Source organism: Etheostoma spectabile, unplaced genomic scaffold (assembly GCF_008692095.1).
Source record: "Etheostoma spectabile isolate EspeVRDwgs_2016 unplaced genomic scaffold, UIUC_Espe_1.0 scaffold00019149, whole genome shotgun sequence".
Taxonomy (NCBI): domain Eukaryota; kingdom Metazoa; phylum Chordata; class Actinopteri; order Perciformes; family Percidae; genus Etheostoma; species Etheostoma spectabile.
In genome coordinates, this window is record NW_022604705.1 from 1 (window position 1) to 15,074 (window position 15,074).

At 44.4% G+C, this 15,074-nt stretch overlaps 2 protein-coding genes and 1 long non-coding RNA gene across 3 annotated transcripts; 1 reads left to right on the forward strand and 2 right to left on the reverse strand.

Annotated features, from left to right (window-relative positions):
* Positions 1 to 2,466: 2,466 nt before the first annotated feature.
* Positions 2,467 to 4,574, forward strand: LOC116683899 (uncharacterized). The gene is made up of 4 exons (XM_032510010.1): positions 2,467 to 2,552; positions 2,635 to 2,819; positions 3,231 to 3,449; positions 3,557 to 4,574. Exons 1-4 carry the CDS (start codon positions 2,476 to 2,478, stop codon positions 3,970 to 3,972), a joined length of 897 nt encoding a protein of 298 aa, XP_032365901.1. The 5' UTR covers positions 2,467 to 2,475; the 3' UTR covers positions 3,973 to 4,574.
* Positions 4,575 to 6,328: 1,754 nt separating this feature from the next.
* LOC116683901 (neurofilament light polypeptide) lies at positions 6,329 to 9,948 on the reverse strand. Its single transcript, XM_032510011.1, has 11 exons — positions 9,655 to 9,948; positions 9,480 to 9,534; positions 9,200 to 9,374; positions 8,897 to 9,120; positions 8,743 to 8,814; positions 8,142 to 8,311; positions 7,805 to 8,059; positions 7,623 to 7,710; positions 6,796 to 7,451; positions 6,662 to 6,691; positions 6,329 to 6,571 (listed from the first exon to the last, which is right to left on the reverse strand). Exons 1-11 carry the CDS (start codon positions 9,946 to 9,948, stop codon positions 6,416 to 6,418), a joined length of 2,175 nt encoding a protein of 724 aa, XP_032365902.1. The 3' UTR covers positions 6,329 to 6,415.
* Positions 9,949 to 12,988: 3,040 nt separating this feature from the next.
* LOC116683903 (uncharacterized) lies at positions 12,989 to 14,780 on the reverse strand. Its single transcript, XR_004330722.1, has 3 exons — positions 14,687 to 14,780; positions 13,918 to 14,307; positions 12,989 to 13,743 (listed from the first exon to the last, which is right to left on the reverse strand). It is a non-coding gene; the product is annotated as an uncharacterized LOC116683903 (long non-coding RNA).
* Positions 14,781 to 15,074: the final 294 nt, after the last annotated feature.

The window sequence follows — 15,074 nt, forward strand, 5'->3', positions numbered from 1 at the left end:
GTTGGAAGACCAACACGTCTGAACCTGTTACTTTTTATGGATTCATTGATTGGAATCACACATTTACCTTTGGTTTGTGTTTTCACAGGTATCCATAATTTGTTTGAGAAATGTAAGTAATAATGCTGCATGTGCTTGTGACAGCAGACTTCCCCTGATTCTGTCTCTGGCCAGCACCTGTTTACTGGTCCCACTCATTCTTCATGTCTATTACAGAGTAATTTATTCATTCATACTGTTCATACTTGATATAATAATTCATATTGTAAAATTAGACCTATATAATATAATAACATACTGCCATTTATCCCCACGCACTATGCTCCCTAACTTAATATGTCATAATTGTAACTTACTCTGCGTTTTTTGCTCTATTTCCTCACCCTGTCTATATTGTTGCTGTCTATAGTGTGTATGTGTGGTTAGTTTAGCACACACAAGCACATTGTGAGCAAGACAATGATCAAAAAAAAAAAAAAATATAGGTGTGTATACCTGCCAAATACAGCTGATTCTGACAGAGAAAAGGTAGTGTGTATGCATATATCTGAACATTCCTCTCTCTCTCTCTCTCTCTCTCTCTCTCTCTCTCTCTTCTATCTCTCTGGAAGGGAGGGCCTGACAGGAGATTTGTTTATTGCCTCCACTGCAAAAGGGGGTACCAAGCACTATCAGCCCACCTAGCGCGGGCCTGCATGAGGAACGCAGCACGGCGGTGGAGAGGCAGGCCGAACTGAATCGGGCCAAAATCTCTCACAGAGAGTGGACCAGGTGGGCAGACGCTGGGAATACCAGGAACTGTCCTCCCTGGTTCCAGACCAAGCGTCTCGCCGGCACTGGTGGAGCAACTTAAACACCGGGGGTCCTTGTCGTCGGGGAACCCGTGGAGGAGCTAAAGGGTGCAGAGCCAAGGTTGGTCAAGCTCATGATTTGATTGACACTCTTTTTCCGTCTGCCTACAAATGTGCATTGCCTTGATGCAATGTAATGCATGTCAGGTCTCCTGAGAGGGGGGACAGGTCAAAGCACCTACGGCTCTGGAGATGGCGAAGGCATGGGCGGAGGAGGCGTGCCAGAGGCTCCGGACGGGGCGAGCGTCTGCCCCATCGCGTAATGACCCTCTACCGCTATTTCTGCATGGCCACGTTGGTGGTTGGGCACCGCAAATCAGACAATGCGGTGGTCAACTTCAAAGTAAGCGTGCACCTATTCCAACAGCCGGTTTCTGTTTTTCTGCAACTTTCACTCCGGACCACTTCAAGCCGTTTTCACTCAAATAATCCCCCATCACAGGTGCGGGAGTGGAATGACCGGCAGGTGAGCGCCGGTGCTGGAGCAACAATATTGCTCCAGGAAGGCGCCGAACACAGCGGTCATCAGTGTGGACGAGGAGAGGGTAAGTAGGCCACACTCAAATGAAGAAACATTTTCCACGGACGGGATTTCACAGCTCGGCATTTCACTGTAGTCAGTAACCACTCTCTCTGCAGCACATGTTCACTGGTTCCACTTGTTGGTCCACTTATTTAGTATCATTCATCATTCTCATTCTCATATCTCACTTAGTATTTACTATTTTTACATCATTCTCATATCTCACCTATTATTTACTATTCACTATTTACTCCTCATTCCCATTCTCACATCTCTCTTATTTTTTTATTCATTCATCATCCTCATTTTCTACTTCAGAACTGTCCATAATGTTCATACTGTTCATATTGCAATATAATAACATGATACTATACATCCCAGTATCCTTGCTCCATATTTAAATAATGTTTATTGAACTCTTTGTTCACTCGTGCCTCCATGTTGTTCTGTTGATAGTGTGTATTGTTGTGTGTATATATTAGTGTGAATATCTTTTTGTTTTGGTTGTTTTGTGTGTGAGCACAGTGTGAACAACGATGCTTCAAAGAAAGATTTCTCAAAAGTGTCCTCATACCCGGCGAATAAAGCTGATTCTGATTCTGATTTCCTTTCCCACTGCCAGTGGTTTGGTGCCTACTTTGAGGGTATCCGGCCGCTCTGCCTGGAGAGGCAGCAGGACGCACAGTGCGACCGGGGACGCTTCTTCCTGGGAGCCACGGGACGTCCCGTGGCCAATCCTAGGTCAGATTTGAGCCGTCTCTGGAAACAGTAAGAGGACATTTCACTCCTTTGACGTTTTTAATTAGTTTCCCATAGTGAAACAACAGACTGGATGTTTAATCGGACGTTAAGTGATATGTATCAAAACGCAATAGCCTTTATAAGGTGAAAATATTTCTTAGGTGTATGGCGCATTCTCTGTGAAATTAACAAGTACGTAAAATTACAGATTTACTATACAGCGTACGCTGTAACTGCTAGTTATTTGTACTAGCTGGTTTCTTCATCCACTGAACATGTGACTTAAAAAATCCCTCCCCCCTGTGTCTGTCTGTTTTTTTTCTCCCTTTCCCCCCCTGTCCTCCACGACACAGCTGTGAGATGACCTGCGGGCCAGCGGCAGCAGACACGCTGTCCGGTACGGCCCAGGCCGCGGGGACGTCCTCTGGGGTCCAAAGGTAAAGGTGTCATTTACTGGTGCTGACGTAAACGCTTCTGGGATCCCGCTTGACTGCGATGTGTGCTTTTCTATTCCGGCAGTTCCGTGTCGGGGATAGGGCCAACTGACCACAAGTGGGAAGCTTTCCTGCACGAGTTCCCCATAGCAGTCGGCGCCCTCGTGCCCTCCAAGGAGGACATTGTTGCCGCTGGATTCGGGGACCAGCGCACATTCTACTTTAAGTGGAGGAGAATTCAGCTGGAGAAGCGTGTGACACATGTCTCCGGTAGGCGCAAGATACTGTGTGCCGTCTGTGAAAAGCTGCTTTGTGTCTCTCTGCCTCTGTCTCTTTCTCACTCCCTCTCTCTCTTGAAATTGCTTCAATTGGCATGAATGTCAGAAATGACAATATTGCCAAAGCATCAAGGATAACAATGTGAGAAGAAATATATACACGCAGTTCACTGAGTAAGCTAAAATGTGCACACATTTAAGATGAAAAGAGATAAAAACAGGAAATCAACAACAGCGTTAATCCAGCTATGCACTGTAAAATATCTAGTGTCAAATGTGAGAAAGAAAACAAAGACAGAAGCAAACAAATATCAAAACGTGAAAAAACAGCAAGGCTACATGAGAAGTTGTATTTTCTCTCCCTCTCTGCCCCTCTCTCACTCGCTCACTCCTTTCTCCCCAGATTGCTGTGGCAGGCACAGGCCGACAGAGGAAAAGGTGAAAGCGGTGGTGGCCAAGGAAAAGTGGAGCACAAATGTCCCCTCGGCGTCGGACGTTCTGCAGATGTGGCTATCGCCTTTGAAGGCGGCGATAGAAGACAACGAGAACGTCCTCAAGTCAGTGGTGGAGCAACGATGGAAGGGCCTTGACTTGAAGGATTTCGGCGAACCCAAGGGCAAAGGTGAGGAGAAACAGAAAGGCAAAGTCCAAACGTTCCTGCACTGACGTTGCCATGGTAGCAAAGTAACAGCTGTTCACATGTTTGGGTTTTTCTTCCGCTGTGTGCAGGCGTAATTGCGACCATGCCTTTCTTGAAAGGTGATGTGGTGTGCGACTACCATGGGACGCTAGTCTCAGAATCGGAGGGGAGGAAGAGGATGGAACGCATACCAGAGGGCCAGATGTGCTACTTGTTCTTCTTCAGGGGACAGCTGGGGGAAAAACTATGTATCGATTCCCAGACGTTCCCCTGCAAGTGTCACCCTGGAAAGGACACTTTTGGAAGGCGGATGAACCACTCCAGCAAGGTTTTCAATGTGAAGCCTGTGGCCTTCCAGCTCAACCTTGCGGATGGACCCAGAGACACAATACTCTTCTTGGCCACCAAAGACATACCTGTGAACTGCGAGCTGCTCTGGGACTATGGAGTCAGACGGGCGTCCTTCCAGGGTGAAGGCATGGATCTGGCATGGCTGGATGATTGAAGACTTTTGTGTGTGTGTGTGTGTGTGTGTGTGTGTGTGTGTGTGTGTGTGGTGTGTGTCACAACGGCAATGACGGTGTTTCTTACAAGTGCACAGCAAGCAAGTGTGTTTTGTGGCAGTTTCTACCCACAAGCCATCTCTCTGATTAACAGCTGACTCCTGACCCACAGTGTCAGGCTCAGTTCTGGTCAATAACACTGTAACACGGTCTCTACAGCAACTGTATCATTCCCACTCTCACATCTCACTTATTATTTATTCATCATTCTCATTTTCTCAAAGTTCATATGTTCATACTGTTCATACTGTTCATATTGTAATATAATAACATAATACTATCTTAACCCAGTACCCTTGCACTACGCACATTTAAATAATTGTATTTCACTGCACTCATGCATCTATCTTGTTTCTGTTTAGAGTGTGTATATATTAGTGTGTATATATTAGTGTGTATATATTGTGTATATATTAGTGTGTATATTTCTGTTTTGGTTGATATGTATGTGTAAGCACAGTGTGAGCAATGCTCCAAAGACAAATTCCTCGTATGTGTCCTCATACCTGGCGAATAAAGCTGATTCTGATGTAAGATGAGCCAAAGGGACTGAAAATACTTTAATTTGTGGAGTATTAATAATCTTGTCTACCTTTGACCGTAGCTCACTGTTTCTAACTATTTAACACTTTCACATTGTTGGTTTTTTTATAGCTATTTTGATTAGCTTTTTGCTTCTATTTTATTGACCGTGATCGTGACTGTTGTTGATGATGAAAACTGGGTTTCCACTGTGTAATACGGCTTAGGGACAGTTTAACAATGCTCAGAGGCCACGCTGATATCCATTTAGAATCAGCCTTATTTGCCAGGTATGAGTGCACATACCAGTAGTTTTGCTTCGGACCATCATCTCACAATGCGCTTATACGCACAAAACAAACAACAGACCATAAAACCAGCAGCAAAACAAACAGTATTTTTTTTTTCCTCTATGTATGCACACACACATGCATATATATATATATATATATGTATAAGTTATATGCCAGCTGGACCTCTGGGGCTCTCCACCTGAGCGGGCTGCTCAAGCCTCACTGGGATGGACAGGAGGACAGCTTTGATTCACCACGTATCCACTATTCCCACAGCCAACAATGAGACTGAAGCATGGGGGAGGGAAAATAAAAATAAATAAAAAATGTTTGAATTCAGTATGGCCTACTTTTGCCTTTGTATTCAAAGTAGATATGGCTTATTACTCTTAACACTGGGGCTTCATTAGTGCTGAACATATAAAAATAGATAAAACCAGATGAGAACTGAGTAAGTGCTAATACGAAAACGTTACTTGAACAATAACTAACAGCTAATACATTTAAAAGAGCCACAGCCTTGATGGGAGCTCTGTTACATGTTATGTAAATGAATATTTCGCCACACGGTGGCACTGTTGCCTAAGCTATGCCCCAGAGCTTAGGCAACAGTGCCACCGTGTGGCGAAATATTCACCATGCAACACAATCTGGTTGGCCATTGTGTCCATTTTGGTAACATGATTGCTGCAAACATTAACCAAACAGACGGACTGGAGTGTTTTTTTAGCCACAGCTTTATTGAATAAACACATTCAAATCTAACTATACTGTATATATATATATATATATATATATATATATATATATATATAGTATAGATTTATGTGTAGGGTGTCTGAGTCAGAAAATGACATAATCTCTGTTTTGGCAAACCCTGTACGTAGTTCTGTCAGATTCCCCTCCAGATTGTGGAACCATTGGCGAACATGTCTGTATACTAGACACTGAACATTGTGGAAGGCTTTATTTTTAATTTTATTATTTGTGTATTTTGTATTTTTGTGTTTGTATATGTTCTTATTTTGATATGGATCCCCCTGGGTCTGAAATAAAGTTTACTACATATACACCAATGTAAACACGTACTTTTCTCAAAATAAGTATCTACAGACAATGTAAGTTTTATGCCAGATTGACCTCTGAGGCTCTCCACCTCTGAAGATTGATAGCAGCGTTACTTCCCACATCTCCACTATTCCCACAGCCAACAATGGGACTGAAGCAGGGAGGAGGGAACATTAAAAACTAATAAAATGTTGAATATGTTTGAATTCAGTACGGCCTAATCTTGTCTCTGTATTCAAAGTGGATATGGCTTATTACTCTTAGCACTGGGGCTTCATTAGTGCTGAACATATGACAATATATAAAACCAGACGAGAAATGAGTGCGTGCTAAGAAATGATGAAAATGTGTTTTTTCAGCAACAGCTTTATTGAATAAAACAGTGCAATGCTCAGTTTCAACGGGAGGACAACGGGGGGAAAAATCGCAACTCCAAGCATCCAGCATGCAATAACAACTATTATATACCATTATATAAACTATTATGTTATAACATATTACATTAGGAAAGTCTTTTGCTACTGTGCCTTGTCTTTACGGTTTCAGTTGACCCTTGTTCTCCAAAAGAGCCGTCTGGTGGAAAACCCATCTTCCTCAAATCATTTCTGTCATGCTGCGAGGACACCTTGGGGGTCTGCAGACTTGAGGCCTTCTGCACCTGGAAAAATAAAAATGAGAGCTCAAATATGTTTTTCATTCATTTAGAAAGGAAAATTAAAAAGGTGTGAATAAACTGAAAATAACCCACTTTTGTTTCTCTCGGTCTGAAGGAGCCCCTCTTCAGATGGCACATAGAGATAAATACATAGAGTATATGGCATCAATTTTTGATTGAAACATTTCAGAGTTTGGGAAAATGTGTGTGTCTAAGGGCACACTTACCCTATTGGTCTTGAAAAGGCACTTCCCACCCGTTTTGGGCCTTTTAAGGAGAGGAGGATTGGATAAGCTCTCCTGTTCCACTTCCAAACTAGAAGGCCGCTTTCTGGCGAGAGGTTTGGAGGAGTCCCTCTTCTGTTCTGCACTTTTATGCTCCTGTTCCTCGTCCCGGTCTTCCTGGTCCCGGTCATGCTCGTCTTCCTCGTCCCGGTCTTCCTCGTCTTCCTCGTCCCGGTCTTCCTCGTCCCGGTCCTCCCCGTCCCGGTCCTCCCAGTCCTCCCCGTCCCAGTCCTCCCAGTCCCAGTCCTCCCAGTCCTCCCAGTCCCGGTCCTCCCAGTCCTCCTCGTCCCGGTCCTCCCAGTCCTCCTCGTCCCGGTCTTCCCCGTCCTCCTCGTCCCGGTCCTCCCAGTCCTCCTCGTCCCGGTCTTCCCCGTCCTCCTCGTCCCGGTCTTCCCCGTCCTCCTCGTCCCGGTCTTCCCCGTCCTCCTCGTCCCGGTCCTCCTCACTGTCCTGGTCCTCCTCACTGCCCCGGTCCTCCACCTTGCACGTGTCCTCTGTGGCTCTGTAGCCCTGAGCTTTACTTTCCTTGACAGCATAAGTGCTGATTGCCATGATGGAAAGATGTCTGCTTCTAAATACCTCAGCCGCCGGGTCCTCCACTGTGAGAAGCAATGGCAAAATGAATATATGTTTATTATGAACAGATTAAAAAAGCGTAGTAAATTATGCTTTTTCAGTGCATATAGAAACCTACAGCTAGCAGACTGGAAATGTCAGTTGAATTTGACTAAACCGCATTGGATTATAATCAAAATTAAGATTCAACGAACCATGATAAAACTTCTTTGCCGTGTGCTCATCGTGACACATGAAGGCCGCCACTCGTTTGTACGCCTTAGAGCCCAGTTGCCTCTTTGACTAGAGGAATGAAACATGTAAAACTCAAAACACAGGACTAAAATGCATGCCACATTTAACCACATTTCATAAAATTAAAAATAAACTAGATTACATAAGTAGCCACAGAGGAACGGAGGAGGTTGAAGCTCGGAGCCTTTCCCAACTCCAACGAGTCCCATGCCTCTTTGAAGTATTCCTGGAGCTTGAGGCACTCTGTGCCACTGGAAGTGTGAAAGAAGGTTTCTGCTTCTAGACCTCCCTCTATGCGAGACCGGAGACAGTTGTATCTGAGGAACCAGGAGTACTCATTTTTTTCCAGCGGTATGGCCGCCTGGCCAAAGTAGCGACCCGTCTTGTGCTGTTCCACCTAGAATTTCAAAAAGCATGAGATTTTTCTCAGATCAACTCAAACATACAATTAACTTTGCAGTTAGCAGTGCTGTGATTACCCGTATGATGTGACGGCCATTCTTCAATTTGTCTGCTGCTTGGACCTCTTTCCGCGTCATATTGAGCACGACGCCTTTTCTGTGGCCGGTCAACGCCACGATGTAACCACTCAGGAGCCCGAAAAACATCCTCTGCTTTTTTTTTTTTGCAGGACGTTTCTCAAGAGATTCTGTAAAAGAATAGGAAGACCACTTAATCTAATCCAATGGTTCAGTCCCCACACACACACACACACACACACCTATTTAGTGCTCTTTTTTAAACAAGTGGGATAGTCTCAAGTCTCTTTACAGAATCCAGACCGAGCAAGTTTCCACATGCAAGACCCCATAACCAGCCTCAATTTTAGCCCAGTGATGTGCTCAAGAACCAGCGTTGGTGAAGGTTTAAGCTCAGGACTCACCATTAGCATTCAAGCCTGATTCTTCTGTTGAACATAGACAAACAAACTTATGGATCAACACATAGCTAAACCCAGTGTCTGGGTGTGAGTCTCTGTAATGTTAGACCATCATGTCCTCCCACAGATAAAGTATGCAAAATAGCTTCATGTCAAATACACATTATATTCAAACTACTGCAGTGAGCAGTGATTCTTACCAAGTACAGAGGAAATCTTTGCTGGAGCGTTTTCAATAAACCACGCATGATGAGTCGCATTCACCAGTTGATCTGAAAATTGAAAGAGTTTTTTTACACACGTGTTCTATGTTTTATGATTTGCCAACAAAGAGGTGGGGTGATGTGATCTTACCAGACTTTTTGTGGCGCTGGGCCAGTTGTTGCCCTACCACAGATCTGGCAACGTCCCTAATCCTCGCCCGTAGTTCGACAAGCAAGGCATCTAGGCTTTTCATGCCAATTTTAACCACTTCTGGTGACATACTCATGATGTACTTCACAAATGCGACGGCATCTGTCAGGTAACTTTTTATGGTCGTCGGTTTAAAGTTCCTTTCGGCCAGATGGGCTGCAAATCTTGAAATGCACAAATCCCAGTTAGGCCGTGTCCTCTACCCTTTCACGCATAGATAGTCCTTACAATTTTTTCACTTACTTTCTGATACGACCATAGTCCTCCAGAAAGAGAAGGTTCACATGTGGAACAGCGGGCTTTGACATGAACTCCAAGAAGCAAAGGACGTGGTTAGCTCGCTGGCGGGCATTCTCCCTGGTTTTCCGTGTGGCATTGCATCCTTGTGTGTGCTCCCTGAACTCTTCTACCAGTTTATCTTAAATGACAAGAACACACACGTCCAAGAAATAAGTCCCCAAATTAAGAAACTAAAGGGAAAAAAAATAAAGTAGGTTGACATTGAAAGGAGTGTTACATTTACAGTATTGCGGCCCTTTCAATGGTGAACACGACTTGCGCCTCTTGTACATCACTGCCTGAAATTGGAGAATATGAGCTTAATTTTTCATATTGCACTGCATTTTATCCGTCCAATGTTTCAATGGTAAAATACCTAACTTCTAGCATTGGGACCCTTGAGGAATAAAAATGCTCACCTTTTCTCGGCTGGTTGAAGAGTGCAACGGTTTGAGTGTATTGTTCCGTTCGGCTTCCAGCAGATCTTTAACCACCTTCAGCTCAGCAGCAAGGATACTACAGTTCTTGCAGCGAGGGGACAGAGTCCTTAAAACTGGCTTATTTTTCCTCAACAACTGTGTTACTGGTGGATGGCTAGCAGGTATGCGCAAGGGCGTCACACTGGCAGACGGAGTTTCAAACGGCTCAGCGGCAGATAAGGCCACGACTTCACTTCCAGGAATGTCCGAAGGCGAAGCCTCCTCGCCATCCATCCTCACGACTTGCTCTCTGTTAACAGAAACAGTTTTTAGATATACTATCAATTAGTTAGCTGATATCAAATTAGGCCAAGATAAATTGATATATCTCAGTACTTTATTTAAATTCAGAGGTCCCAATGTGTTAATGCTGTAACTGGGAAACATGTTGAATTGTAAATTATATTTAGATGATGTAATGCTTGAGAATATGTTAATTCTGACTCCATCGACAGTGCGACAAACACGTAAAACCCATTTAAATAATAAATTACATCATGTGTACATTATTAAACACTATTAATTTGCATTCATGCATTCATCACAGGGGAAAGCAAAAACACATCAAAAATGACGAAAACAACAATAAAGTAGTACTTAATTTTCATTGTGTTAAATGACTTGCAAACGACCCAAACACGACGTGAAAACGACTTATTAAACAATTAAGTACTGTAATTTCGAGCCATGTGTTGACTGCCATCCTGCCAAGCCAAAAACTTGAATAAAACTTACAGGAACCTGCAAAACCACTTTGTATCTTACTTTTCTGAAATAACTTCGACAAAAAACAACTGTAACATCACAAAACCAGTGCCTGTTAGTTAAAAAAAACGTAATTTGGGGTGTTTAATACCTCAAATATCAAGCTCTCCTCTGCAAAACGCTGCCGCTGCTCTCTCGCTGGTCCCTCTCATCCACGCGCACCTCTCATCCACGTGCACGAGCCCTCCCTCCAGAGTCTGCTGAAACTCCCGGGAAAAATGACGCACGCACGTGTTAAATGGTCTGCTATGAGATTTGTTCAACTCCTCAGCACAGTGGAAAGCAAAAACGCATCAAAAATGACGCATAAAACATTAAAGTACGTCTCAACTTTCATCAATGTATTAAATGACTTGCAAACGACCCAAACACGACGTGAAAACGACTTATTAAACAATTAAGTACTGTAATTTCGAGCCATGTGTTGACTGCCATCCTGCCAAGCCAAAAACTTGAATAAAACTTACAGGAACCTGCAAAACCACTTTGTATCTTACTTTTCTGAAATAACTTCGACAAAAAACAACTAACATCACAAAACCAGTGCCTGTTAGTTAAAAAAACACGTAATTTGGTTAGTTAATTACCTCAAAAATCAAGCTCTCCTCTGCTGCAAACTCCTCTCGCTCTCTGCAGACTAATGTCTCCGTCTGATACACCTGCACGGCCCCTCCCACGTGCAACTATTGGCTGCAGGGGCGAACACTGAATTTTGAGGGGTGGGGGCTGGTGCCCTTAAAAATAAATACTAAATAATCTTTTCTTTGAAATTTTAGCCACAAATTAAATGTGTTGAGACAACTCTGACTACTTTACAAGTTTATTAAACCACATTATGCAGGGGGCCCCTAAGGCCCACTTTCATATATGCAGGTGTGAATCCTTCAATGCTAGGAACGGTAATTTGAGTTATAATCATCTTCAAACTCGACTGGGAGATTCACAGAGGCTCTACCATGAGGGAAATTTAACTCTCAGCAATCTAGACCCTCGGCAAAGCCAGTTCTTTACAGGGGCCACGTAGGGCCCTGAAAACACCACAGCTCAATCCAGGGTGTCGCGCAAATCGGGCATGCTAATTTTGAAGCTTTAAATCCATTCAAAGCTCTTTAATTGCCCTAATAAACTATAAAAGGTCATTAAGGCCTCACTGAAGCCTGTTGCTCAGGTGGCTTTGACTGCCAGATTGAGGCCTGTTTGGCCAAATTTGGTCGTATCGACTCGCCGTTGCTTTCGCCGCGCAGCTGCGGTCTTGCCGGACGCTCTGACACCTGACTTGTGCCCGTAGCCCGACAGGAAGGGCCACAATTTCACTGCAAATATGAGGGGGGCGCTGGATACAGGTGAAGGCCCAACATTGTATGTATTTCAATTAGAGGACCCGGTTTGCAGGTGCGGGAGCCTTCAATAAAAGGAACAGTCATTTGAGCTACAATGAGCTTCAAACTCGACTGGGAGACTCACAGAGGCTGTACCATGATGGAAATTCAACTCCCAGATTTCTAGACCCCCGGCAAAGCCAGTTCTTTACAGGGGCCACGTAGGGCCCCGAAAACGGGGCAGCTCAATCCAGGGTGTCGCCCAGATCTGGCATGCTAATTTTGAAGCTGTAAATCCATTTAAAGCTCTTTAATTGCCCTATTAAACAATAAAGGTCATACACCCTCCAGCACCCCCTTGCTCCCTTCCAAGGCCCAGTAAGTGGCTCTGTTGCTGGCCTTTGACCTCCCGGGTTGTAAGGCCTTCACTATAAGGCCCAGTAGGATGCACTCAGGCTGTGTCAACTCCCTCCAGCACCCTCACACTCCCTCCACAGGCCCAGCAACTGGCTCTGAGTCTGACCTCTGACCTCCAGGGCTCTCAGCCTGCTCCATAAGGCCCAAAAAGATGCAAATGGGTGCACACTGGCTAAAACAACCCTCTCCTGGCCCTAACCGTAACCCGCACAGACTTGTGCTCGGCACCACTGGAAAGCCAGTAAGTGCTTTTGGGGGGGTAGGTCTAGCTGCCATAGCTCTGGCACCTTCCTGTCAAACGTTATAAGCCGAACAAAAACGGCAGCGCCTGATCTCCTGTTAACCCGGCCCGTTGACACGGAGAGCAGCGTGTTGCCGCCCCCTCGTGGCCAAGTTGTGTAAGTTGTGTGCCAGCTTGACCTCTGACGCTCTCCACCTGAGCGGGCTGCTCGAGCCTCACTGGGATGGACAGGAGGACAGCTTTGATTCACCACGTATCCACTATTCCCACAGCCAACAATGGGACTGAAGCAGGGAGGAGGGAACATTAAAAACTAATAAAATGTTGAATATGTTTGAATTCAGTACGGCCTAATCTTGTCTCTGTATTCAAAGTAGACGTGGCTTATTACTCTTAGCACTGGGGCTTCATTAGTGCTGAACATATGACAATATATAAAACCAGACGAGAAATGAGTGCGTCCTAAGAAATGATGAAAATGTGTTTTTTCAGCAACAGCTTTATTGAATAAAACACATTCAAATAGAGCTACACACCAATGCAAACACATACTTTTCTCAAAATAAGTGTCTACAGACAAGAACATGACTTTGACCTAATAATAACAACAACAATACTAACAATCATTATTATAGGCATTACCTATGCAGAGGGGGATCAGATCTGTGATGTGGGTGGAGAGCTACAGACCTAAGCAAGCTGTGCTTGCCTCCGACTTCAGCTCAGCTTTGAAAAGCCTTCCGTAGACTCTGAGTCTAGACAGGACCTAGCGCAGCAATCCCACTAGCTATCAGTCTGACTGCGTTCATGTGGGCACATTAAAACATTCACAAAGACAGTTACAGAACAAAGCTCGTCAGTGCAATGCTCAGTTTCCAGGGACTGAGGACAACGGGAGGAAAAATCGCAACTCCAAGCATCCAGCATGCAATAACAACTATTATATACCATTATATAAACTATTATGTTATAACATATTGCATTATACACTTACTTTCTTACATTTAACATTTACTTTGGTCATTCAGTGTCACTCTAATTCAAATAAAACGTGCATCTTTTTTCAGTTGAACAGTTTCTTTAGCCTGCACTTGGTAAGCTGGCAAACCATAAGATCCTTCACTTTCGTCTGACAGACCCTTCTCTTCCACTTTCACCGACAGATCCAACGCCTCCAACAGACCCATATCTTCTTCCAACAGACCGCTCTTCCTGGGGCTGGCCAAAGTCCTCCAATTTGGTGGGTGGCGGTGGCAGGGACGGGATGAGGGCAGCTTGATTCTGCAACTTATACAAATAGAACAATGATGATAAGTAATAGCAATAGCCATTGTTATTGTGGCAATAGTAATTTGAAAAGCTTCATTTGCACAGCGCCTTTATAAAAAAAAACAGACAGTGCTTGGGAAAAAGCAACCACCAAAAAGAAACAAAGAACCACATGAACATATCAAAACAAACCTTGTAGGGGACAGTCTGACGCAGCCTCCAAATCCTCATTCTTCACTTTGTCCAGGGTGAGTTTCCCCGGGATCAGCAGCTGCTGCAGTCTGGCCTGCGGCAAGGCCCATTTGGTGGCAAAGATTTTGAAGATGCACATGGTCTACGTAGGCTCCATTCTGGATAAAGGCCACGCAGGACATGAAGGTCAGCGTGTTGAGGAGCAAACCTCCCTCCATCTCCTTTGGGAGCCTCTGCAAGGATGTCGCCATCCTGGGCCTGCCGTGCTATGTGTACACCTCCAGCTCAGGAGAGCTTTGGTGTTGTCTGAGGCCACGGGGGTGAAGTCTGCGTCCGGTGCGGGGCAGAGAATTGGCGAGGCGCCGGGCCGACATCGTCTCAATCTGCCACCTTTCTCCCCAAGAAGAAAAGAAGAACGTTAAATTCATCGACAAATAGGAGAGAATTTAATGATGTAGTCCAAACGCATTTATTTAAAAGTACTTTACCAGTTTATTACAATTGCAGGAGGCCCACCTTCATATTTATTTCAATGCAAAGAGACCCGGGTTGCAGGTGTGGAACTCTTTAATGCTAGAAAGTGTCATTTTGCGCTCCAATCAGCTTCAAACTTAACCAGATGACTAACGCTAAATCAGGCGAGTACCACCCATGTGTAGAGTGAAGAAACGGATGACGGACTCCACCCCATAGTTGGAAAAGATCAAGGTTTTTTTCAACCATTTAACAAGGAAAATGAAAAGGTGCGAATGAACTGAAAATGACTCACTTTTGGTTCTCTGGGTCTGTCTGAAGGAGCCCCTCTTCCTCCTCTCTCCTCCTCCTCCTCCTCCTCCTCCTGTTCCCCTAGTACGGCGTCGGCGTCTTTTTCCCCTCCTCCTGCTCCTCCTCCTCCTCCTAACAACAGGTGAAACACAGAGCAAGTTACACAATGTAACTTGTGTGTGTGTGTGTGTGTGTGTGTGTGTGCGCGCGCGCGTGCGTGCTTAGACTTGGACTTCTTTGTATTGAAATTTCCAGCAGCACTTTTAGCAAGAGAAAAAGAAATGAAAAAATAGAAAAAAGACAGTATAAAGACAACAAAATAACAATAATAACAAATATAAGAACATTTGTCAAATAAACAAAGAAAAGACCATCAACTATCATTAAAGTGT

Excerpts from the sequence above, each read along its gene's own strand:
- LOC116683899 (XM_032510010.1), top strand. The coding sequence starts at position 2,476 with ATGACCTGCGGGCCAGCGGCAGCAGACACGCTGTCCGGTACGGCCCAG. Across the intron at positions 2,820-3,230 it reads GCGTGTGACACATGTCTCCG|ATTGCTGTGGCAGGCACAGG; the intron begins GTAGGCGCAAGA and ends CTTTCTCCCCAG. Across the intron at positions 3,450-3,556 it reads CGGCGAACCCAAGGGCAAAG|GCGTAATTGCGACCATGCCT; the intron begins GTGAGGAGAAAC and ends CGCTGTGTGCAG.
- LOC116683901 (XM_032510011.1), bottom strand. The coding sequence starts at position 9,948 with ATGGATGGCGAGGAGGCTTCGCCTTCGGACATTCCTGGAAGTGAAGTC. Across the intron at positions 9,535-9,654 it reads CTTCAACCAGCCGAGAAAAG|GCAGTGATGTACAAGAGGCG; the intron begins GTGAGCATTTTT and ends CTCCAATTTCAG. Across the intron at positions 8,312-8,742 it reads AAAGATTTCCTCTGTACTTG|AATCTCTTGAGAAACGTCCT; the intron begins GTAAGAATCACT and ends ATTCTTTTACAG.